General features: G+C 33.9%; 1 protein-coding gene across 3 annotated transcripts in view; it reads right to left on the reverse strand.

Moving 5' to 3' along the window:
* The window catches only part of LOC106459665, a 43934-nt gene that overhangs the window by 8753 nt on the left and 25349 nt on the right, over window positions 1–9832 (reverse strand). For all 3 annotated transcript variants that reach the window (XM_022386206.1, XM_022386205.1, XM_022386207.1), the window contains 8 exons: window positions 7315–8390; window positions 6264–6308; window positions 5482–5622; window positions 3234–3326; window positions 2631–2768; window positions 1840–1900; window positions 485–539; window positions 65–161 (listed from right to left, as the gene is read on the reverse strand). In XM_022386206.1, coding sequence (XP_022241914.1) covers window positions 65–161; window positions 485–539; window positions 1840–1900; window positions 2631–2768; window positions 3234–3326; window positions 5482–5622; window positions 6264–6308; window positions 7315–8390 — 1706 coding nt within the window. The remainder of the gene's footprint in view (window positions 1–64; window positions 162–484; window positions 540–1839; window positions 1901–2630; window positions 2769–3233; window positions 3327–5481; window positions 5623–6263; window positions 6309–7314; window positions 8391–9832) is intronic.

Consider the following 9832-nt stretch of genomic DNA (forward strand, 5'->3'; position numbering starts at 1 on the left):
TTATAAATAAGACATAATTTTTCATAATTCAGAATCAGATGCATACTAATTTTTAAAATTTTACCTTCGACGTTTTTGCACTTGATGAAACAGGAAAACATAGATCGGATGTGCAGCGAATGTTAGGGTTTAAAGCCTCCAATCCAAATATCTGGTTTTTACTAGAATAAAACAAAGTAATATTTAAATAAATTTCACTACACTAAAACATTACAGGTATAAGCTGTGACTGTTTGACCGGCTGTGTGAATTATGCAATAAATTATTTACATATGTTTACATGCATAAAGATGTTGAGTAACAGAATTATTATGTTGAACTCACTCCAGCATCCAGAATTTTTAAATGAATTCAAATAATTTTATATAAATGTCAGTAAGAAAATAATTTCAAGCTGTATTATCTAAAATTAAAAACTAAGTTTACAAGAGTAAGAGTTACTTTTGTAGAAGCACTGGTCATCGCCAATTTTAAGATTTCTTACCTACAGTATTTGTCTGTTGCACAGATAGTTGGGAAGAACATTTGAGGCAGTGTTGCTAAAAATAATAAATTACTATTAAAATCTTCATCTATAAATTTCTTTTAAAAGAAATGTAAAAAAAGCTGAGTTAGAAGAACTGCAAAAGGTAAGATAGACTGGTATGATATTAATGAATTATCAAAATTGGTTAATTTAAAATGTTGAGGTAGAACAGGAATTAGGCTGATCAATGAGGTTTAATCAGAATAGAACTGCAGAAGGTAGGATATTGTATGGGATTTCTTGGGTACACAACAACGGAAAAAAGACTGTTGAATCGGTATAGAACTGCAGAAGAAAAGATGTTGTGTGGGGTTTCTGGGTACACAACTATGGAGTAAAGACTAACTTATCGGGTTGAAACAGTACACAACTGCAGAAGGTTGAATGTTGTATGAGGGATTTCTTGGGTACACAACAACGGAAAAAAGACTGTTGGATCGGTATAGAACTGCAGAAGGTAAGATGTTGTGTGTGGTTTCTGGGTACACAACTACGGAGTAAAGACTGACTTATCGGGTTGAAACAGTACACAACTGCAGAAGGTAGGATTTTGTATGGGATTTCTTGGGTACACAACAACGGAAAAAAGACTGTTGAATCGGTATAGAACTGCAGAAGGTAAGATGTTGTGTGTGGTTTCTGACGTACACAACTACGGAATATAGGCTGGCTGACTGGGTTGAAACAGTACACAAGTGCAGAAGATTGAATGTTGTATGAGGTTTGTGTGGTACACAACCACAAAAAGCAACTTGACTAAACGAGTTGAATCATTATAATGGTAGAAAGTTTTATCAGGAGAAAAAGACTGCTTATGAGTGTTGAGGGTGTGAAAAAGGTTGATTAAAGTACTAGGTTGAGGAGGTATATTTCTCATGTATCGTGTTCCGTACTCAACCGTTATTATATAAGTGATCTGTCAGAAGTCGGAAATAAAATGTTATTATGATACTGATGTTTTAGTAAGTTATACTAAACTTTTGTTTTAATGCATATATATCAGTAAGAAGTACTAAACTTTTATTAAGATACTGATGTGTCATTAAGTTGGACTAAAGTATTTTTACGGTAGTTACGTGTCAGTAAGCTATACTAAACTGTTATTTTCATACTGAGGTGTCAGTAAGCTGTATTAAGCTAGTATTTTATGGTAGTTACGTGTCAGTAAGCTATACTAAACTGTTATTTTCATACTGAGGTGTCAGTAAGCTGTATTAAGCTAGTATTTTATGGAAGTTACGTGTCAATACTGATATGTAAGTTGTACTACTAAACTACTATTTTCACACTGCCAGAAGCTGTACTAAACTTACGGTGATCCATGAGAATACCAGCACGGATGGAGAAATTTCCTACATCTACAACTACCACATCCTGAAAAACACAAATAACCCAGGTTTACATATGAAACACTTTGCCATATTCAATTGTGTAATTAATTATTTTTTAATATCAAAATCAATATTTGAGATAAGATGAGAGTAGAATAACTTATCAGTTTTAGTTCCCCTTTCTTGGAATCGGATCTAGTAAATTACATTCATAAAACATACATTCTTGCTACGGTATATAAGGCTGAACAGTTTGGTTTGTTATGAATTTCGCGCAAAGCTACACGAGGGCTATCTGCGCTAGCCGTCCCTAATTTAGTAGTGAAAGACTAGAGGGAAGGCAGCTAGTCATCACCACCCACCTCCAACTCTTGGGCTACTATTTTACCAACGAATAGTGGGATTGACTGTCACATTATAACGCCCCCATGGCCGAAAGGGTGAGCATGTTTGGTGTGACGTGGATTGTGAGTCGAGCGCCCTAACCACCTGGCTATGCCGGGCCAGGCTAAGTGGACTCTTCTTTTTCCACACCATCTTATCTCATAGTATGTTAAGAATATTTTAACCGTGTATATCAAAATCCAACTCTTTAAAATGAAGTTTTTACTTTATTTAATTGACAAACAGTAATCACAACATACTTATACTCATTTCTATATGATTATATGTGGCTCTTGTTATGTAAATAGAGAAAATTCTTTAGAGAATAAAAATAAATTTTGAAGTACGCAGAACACATGGTTTGATAAAAACAATGAAGTGAGCTTTACCTTATGACATTTTAGTGGATAACGAACAGGCTGAACGTAAACCGTACTAAAGTTTTCATGGCACTGAGTCTGAAGTGATTGGAACCAGTCATTGGTCTCCTTCTCATCTTGACATTTCAGAACTACATAGTGTCCTCTCTGTTTAGAAAATACAAGAAATCTAGAGTGTCAAACAGCCTAAACAAGCTGTTCTGTTTCTCCAAAACTGATAATTGAAGACTTCAAGAAACCATTCATAATCTCTGACTGCGAAATGTTGATATAAAAACTTTAGAAACTATTTAGTCATGGTCGATTTTTTCATTTGGTATTTTTACTTGACATTACTTAAGAAAATTAATTGTTTAGTTAACGTTTGATAATGTGTATTTTTTATCATGTGAATATAACATGTCTGAAATTGAAGTACCTGAAAAATAATTGACACTGAGCTGAATTAAAAGATACAACTAACTAAACTATTGGGCCTTTGAAGTCTACAAGTTACGTTTTAGCTAAACTGATATTGCCTGGACGATGATAAATGGTCAGATTTTACTAATAGTTCAGCTTAAGGTAGACCAAGTTTCTACTCAATAGTAGCTCACCTTTTATCACACCTACCTTGTCATCAACACCTATTATGTTACTCTCCAAAATCTCTACAGTACCACCCATAAGTTGTAGCTCCAGGCTTGGTTTTTCTGACTTAATGCTCTGAAAAAGAAAACTGAGCTATTACTCTTTGAATTATTCTACTACTACTGCAAAGCACTAAGAAATATTTATTTGTTTGTTTGTTAAGCGCAAAGCTGCACAAAGGGTTATCTGTGATCTGCGCACCACGAGCATCGAAACTCGAATTTTTAGTGTTATAAGCCCACAGATTTATTGCCACTGAAGAGGTATCCGAAAGGAGACAAAGAGTCGTTATTAATGAAAAATAATCTTGGTGGACTAAAGATCACAAATGGTGTACCTCAATATCATATATCTTAGGACTGGATCCCATTCTTTTTATTACTTATATGATTAAATTGAATGAGAAATTAAAAACAGAACAATCCAGTTTGTTGGTGATGTTAAAATATGTGGTGCTGCAAGCAGTATTGTAAGAAAGTTGCCACTTGGCAGAAGGTTTTAGAGAATTTAGCGGACTCGACTACCAAATCCGTGTTGAAACAAGTGAAGACAATACCAGTAAATGGTTGGTTGGTTTGTTAAGCACAAAGCTACACTGTGAGCTATCTGTGCTCTACCTATCATGAGTATCGAAGCCCGATTTTTAACGTCGTAAATTTGCAGATTTACCACTGAGCTAGTGAGGGGCAGGTAATATCATTTAGTTAATTAATGTTTAATAATGTTAGCTATTATCACATTAATGGAGAATTTCTGAAGAGAGTAGATGAGGTAAAGGACTTGGGAACACAACTGATAGTTCTCTTTATATAAACAATTGCTATTACCTGTACCTGTATAAAGCAATAATCACTAATTTTGATCCTTGCAAATTGCGTTTATGGACATGAAATACACATTGTGGTACGTACGTGTGTTATCGATTATATCAAAGAATAAATACCACATACGTGAAGAACAAGACCAAAATTCAAAATATGGAGATAGACCTACTAATCTCGAGTTCTTTGACCAGTCTGACCTAGTTTCATAACCATTTGAAATCTAAATTAAAAACTTTTATTTATTGACATATTTTCCTGTGGGTACACTCCGTAGCGAAACGCCGTAACATCTCTTGTAAACTTGTTTATCAATATGAGCACAAAAGTTTCGATTTATTATGAACTTAACATTTATAAATATTGAAAACAATATCTCCATCTCTTGTATCTTTGACCAAGCTTGCTCCGGAAGTACAAGCTTCATCCGTATATCACGTGATTCTCTACGAGAGTATTAGCCGATTCCACTCCTAATTATATACTACAAGCAAAAGTACCCGTCCCCAGTGACAGGAAAAGTTTAAGTTAATCTATCAATTTAAATTATTTCATGGACTTTAAAAATGTTAATTGTGTTGCATACGGTAAATTTACATCTTTATTATTTAAGTTACGTCACATTTAGAAATGTTAATGATTGTGTAATTAATTTCTAACAGTTTGGTGTAGAATATTCTGCTTGTGAAATAAAATTTGGAACAACATTATACATGACTGTTCTCTCGTCATTTCAAAAGTGAATGTTGAGCTTTGCCTGCGTGCGCAGCTTTTCAAGCACAGAGCGGGAAGCGGTCGCCGTAAACGGGAGAGAGACGAACGCTCGAACAAACACCACGGTTCACAATATATATAAGATGAGTGATAAGAAGCAGAATGAGTTATGTGTATTTTAGGTATAGAAGCTATCTTATGTTTTTTATACTTTATATCACTTAGTGTTCTGACTCTTAAAGGATCAAAAACTACAATCCCGTAAGTATGCGCCCCCCAATGGCATAGCGGTATGTTTTAAGATTTCTCGTGGGGGAGAGGACAGAGCACGGATTGCCCATTGTGTAGCTTTGTGCTTAATTCCAAACCAATAACCATAGGTACGCATACTTTTCCAATGTGAGGGTTTATTGCTTGTTTCGTACTTCAATATTTCAAACCATATATATATATACAATATCATGTTTCTCGATATGTATATACTTGCACTGACTTCTCAACAATTACTTAAGCATAAAACATGCAGAAGTTACATACACGAAAATATCCTAATTAAACTGTTATTTAGTTCTTGAAAACACTGAACATTAAAACTATTACAAAGCATTTACTCTTTTCGTGTATAGCTTATAAGTTATATTTATGTTAAAAGTTTGTTTAAAGCCTCAAAATAATTTTTTTGTTTCGTTACGTACATCATATGAGTAGAGAAAACCATCCCTTGCACAGAAATACTTCCGTTTCCATGGATTCCAATATGTTGCATTTTTTCCTCCTGAGGGGAGATTTTCCAGATAACCTTCGATATTCAGTAATGTTGTGCTTTCTTGGTTATCCTGCAGTTAGAAACGGATATATATTTCATTTTTATAATGTGTTTGCGGAAACTGTAAAAATAAAAAAAAATCGTAGAATTTGTCTTTACGTAAAGTAACAGATGTAGAATACAAATATCTTAAAATCAATGACGTATCTGTAAATGCATCAAAAACAGTCTCTAGAAGAGCATCAGTTTCTATTAAAGTAATAAGTTTAAGTTTTAAACATAAATTATTAGAGACATAATGAACGTACCCCCCTAAATGGCCACCACTTCTGAGCATTTATATTAAAACCCGTTAAACAGGTATATTTCATTTTAAGGAAAGGGATAAGATTTAGTTCTGAGACATACAACTACATTGTACATCTCTCTATAGATAAAATATACGACAAAACACAACATGAAACACAACTGTACACGGATGAACTTGCTATTACATGAAAGATAAGGGGAATAAATCTTCTAACATATCATACAAGTTCTGAGACATACAACTACATTGTACATCTCTCTATAGATAAAATATACGACAAAACACAACATGAAACACAACTGTACACGGATGAACTTGCTATTACATGAAAGATAAGGGGAATAAATCTTCTAACATATCATACATGAAATGAAAATGTTGTCACAATAGGTTTTACTTACCTCTGGAGGAAATTCTACTTTGTAAAGCTCCATTAGAAGATCTGCCTGTAAAATAGCACAGTGTTTATTAATGTTTCTTATAGTATATCGTAGATGCCCAAGTTAGTATAAACAAGTACTACTCAGTTTACGGTAAAATATCACTTAAATTTCGTCCAATTCACGAAGCCACGCAGTTCACTAAACTGGAGGGAAACCGAAATTGTTATAAACTTGGATGCCAACCCATCCACTTTATAATCCTCAAAGTCAACCCACTCATTTCATAAGCTAGATGCCATTCCACCCTGTTTATAAACCTATAGACCAATCATCCAATATGTAAACATTGAAGCCAACACACCAAGTTTAAAAAGCTAGAGGTCAACCCACCTATTTCATGAATCTAGAGGTCAACTCACCCATTTTATAAACCTTGAAGTCAATTCACTCAGTTCATAAACCTCGAGGCCGATCCACTTAGTTTATTAAGCTCTAGGTCAACCTAAACTAATCCACTCATTTTTATAAACCTTGAAGTCAACTCAACTGATTCATAAGCCTTGATATCAGCAGCCATAGTCATAAGCCTAGAGGTAAACTCAACAAGTTAAAGAATCGTAAGTAAAACGAAAATAAATTCAGAAAGAACTATGTTTTAAAAATTCACACAAGTTTTTATCGGTTGTACATAGCCTCAGTTTTTGTATACCACCTGATGATGCCAGGTAAACCTGGTGAAACGTTGTGAATAAAATAAACCAAGTTTTTTATGTAAAAAAAAAACTTATGCGAAAAGTAAATTCATTTATTTGTTTTTAAGTGTTAATATAGGAGTAGAAACAACCATATTTATGTGAAATATTAACATATTAACATTCATAAATATATTGTTTTGAAGTTTGTAATAATTAAAGTATAAATTCCGCTATAATTACAAACTAAACTTAAAGAATTGATAACATTAAGTTTTTCACATATAACCAAACTAAACTAAACTTAAAGAATTTATAACATTAAGTTTTTCACATATAACCAAACAAGTATTATAAATGCCCAACTGTCTACTTACTGGATCCCAGTTGGTAGTAAAATTTCTAGAATACCTTGTGTCTTCATCAACTTCTGGCACAAGGTAAGTAATTCCAGAAGATAGTACAGTAGACTCTTTTGAATCTAGTATGACGTTTTTGTTACCATCTCCTGTCTCTACTTGTTTCAGTCCAGCTTCAACAACCTCTTTATTAAGAAAGAAATACCCAGTTGTTTCATCTTTCTCCTGGGAGACAGGTATTTCTAAATGTTCATGAAATTTATTTTCCACACTGTCCATTCTAGAAGATGTGCTTTCGACAATGCTGTCGTTATCGTGAAACTCTGAAAAGTGAGGTTCAGCTATATTAAGTCTGTACACAAGATTTTCAGTGATAGATAAAGATGCAGTGTTGGAGTCTGGTAGCAACGACATTTGAACAGTGTCTGTATCCATAGTGTTGGAGTCTAGTAGCGAGGAGCCTTTAGCACTGCCCGTATCCACAGTGCTGGAATCTAGTAACGAGGACCCTTGAACACTGACTGTCTGTACAGTGTTGGAGCTTAGTAGCAAGGACCCTTGAGTAATGTCTGTATCTGCAGTGTTTGAATCTGGTAGCAAGGAGCAAGAAGCACTTTGTATATTCACAGTGTTGGATTCTGATGGAAAGGAGCCTTTAGTACTGTCTGTATCCACAGTGTTGGATTCTGGTAGCAGGGACGTTTGAGTATTGTCTATAGCCACAGTGTTGGATTCTGGTAACAAGGAGCCTTTAGTACTGTCTGTATCCACAGTGTTGGATTCTGGTAGCAAGGACGTTTGAGTAATGTCTATATTCACAGTGTTGGATTCTGGTAACAAGGACCCTTGAGTACTGTCTATATCCACAGTGCTGGATTCTGGTAGCAAGGACCCTTGATTACTGTTTGTATCCACAGTGTTGGAGATTGGTAGCAAGGACCTTTGAACACTTTCTGTATCCATAATGTTTCCAGTTTCCTTGTCAGAACTCACTGCACCTTCATCTGCTACACCACTGTGATAACCATTAGCTATTCCAGATTCAGTTCCTTCATAACTGTTCCCTTGAATATTGGCTTGGTCAAAATTACGCCCTGTAGAAAATGATACACTATAATGAGCAAACATCTCTGATAATTCTACAGTTTAACTACCAAACAAGTTTTGTTTTTTATCATCAGAAAGTTTTGATATTCCAACATGTTAAACATGATGATAAGTTTATAACAATCAGCTTTTTAAATAAAATAATGCTAATAAAAAAAGCTCTTTACCACAAACACTCACTTGTTGCATAAAGATAGAAGTTCCTAACCACTGTGATATTCCAAGGTTCACGATAATCCAAGCAAACATGTACCTGATTACCGCAACTACAAGACCCTATTAGACCTAATATGTGAAAGACGAGCGCATGTTTCATTGCAGGTGGGATGAAAGAGACAAGATAAATGTGAGGATTAACAAAAAATATATATATATATATATTTACAAAATGAAAAGAAAGGGAGCACAGAAACAATGTTTGACTTCACTAATGAGAAGGGCTCTTGTGTTGCTGAATAAAGGTTAAAGAACAAAATAAACGAAATGAGCTTGAGAAAAAAGAAAATGTATCAAGATAAAACAAATTATAAGGAATAAGATAAATTACATTTAATAAGCGGCAATAGAGATACTCTTTGCATTGATGTAATCTGGAGAGTTGGAGTAAGTAAAATAAGTAGTTGGACACACGATTAGCAGGTCTAATGAGTGAGTGAGAAGGTTTACCAGACTTTACAAGCACATTTTAACCATTCCAGATAGCAACGAATCTATCTGGAAATGAAAAACTCTTTCATGACTCGCACTCTCTGTGTAACTGAATAATTTTATATCACAATATACTCTAACTCTGTTAATATAACTCGGCAGTTTCTGTACATCTAAAATGTTTAGATTAGATCAGATTCCTAAGGCACCCACGATCGAAAGTGGTAGAAATTGTTGATTTTAGATGCTTACCAAAAATATTACCATTTATTAAAAGGTTTAATAAAAATTGTCGAAACTTGAAAAAAATACACTTATTATCTTCAGCAACCTTTAAACTTCACCATGTGAAACAAACTTGACAAATATTAATTCCTATAGGTTTCACATGGTGAAGTTTAAAGGTTGTTGATTTCTATAGGAATGAATATTTGTCAAGTTTAATATCAGTAACTTTTAAACTTACCATGTGAAACAAACTTGACAAATATTCATTCCTATAGAAATCAACAACCTTTAAACTTCACCATGTGAAACAAACTTGACAAATATCCATTCCTATAGAAATCAACAACCTTTAAACTTCACCATGTGAAACAAACTTGACAAATATCCATACCTATAGAAATCAACAACCTTTAAACTTCACCATGTGAAACAAACTTGACAAATATTCATTCCTATAGAAATCAACAACCTTTAAACTTCACCATGTGAAACAAACTTGACAATAATTCATTCCTATAGAAATCAACAACCTTTAAACTTCACCATGTGAAAC

This window comes from Limulus polyphemus, unplaced genomic scaffold (genome assembly GCF_000517525.1).
Source record: "Limulus polyphemus unplaced genomic scaffold, Limulus_polyphemus-2.1.2 Scaffold646, whole genome shotgun sequence".
Taxonomy (NCBI): Eukaryota; Metazoa; Arthropoda; class Merostomata; order Xiphosura; family Limulidae; genus Limulus; species Limulus polyphemus.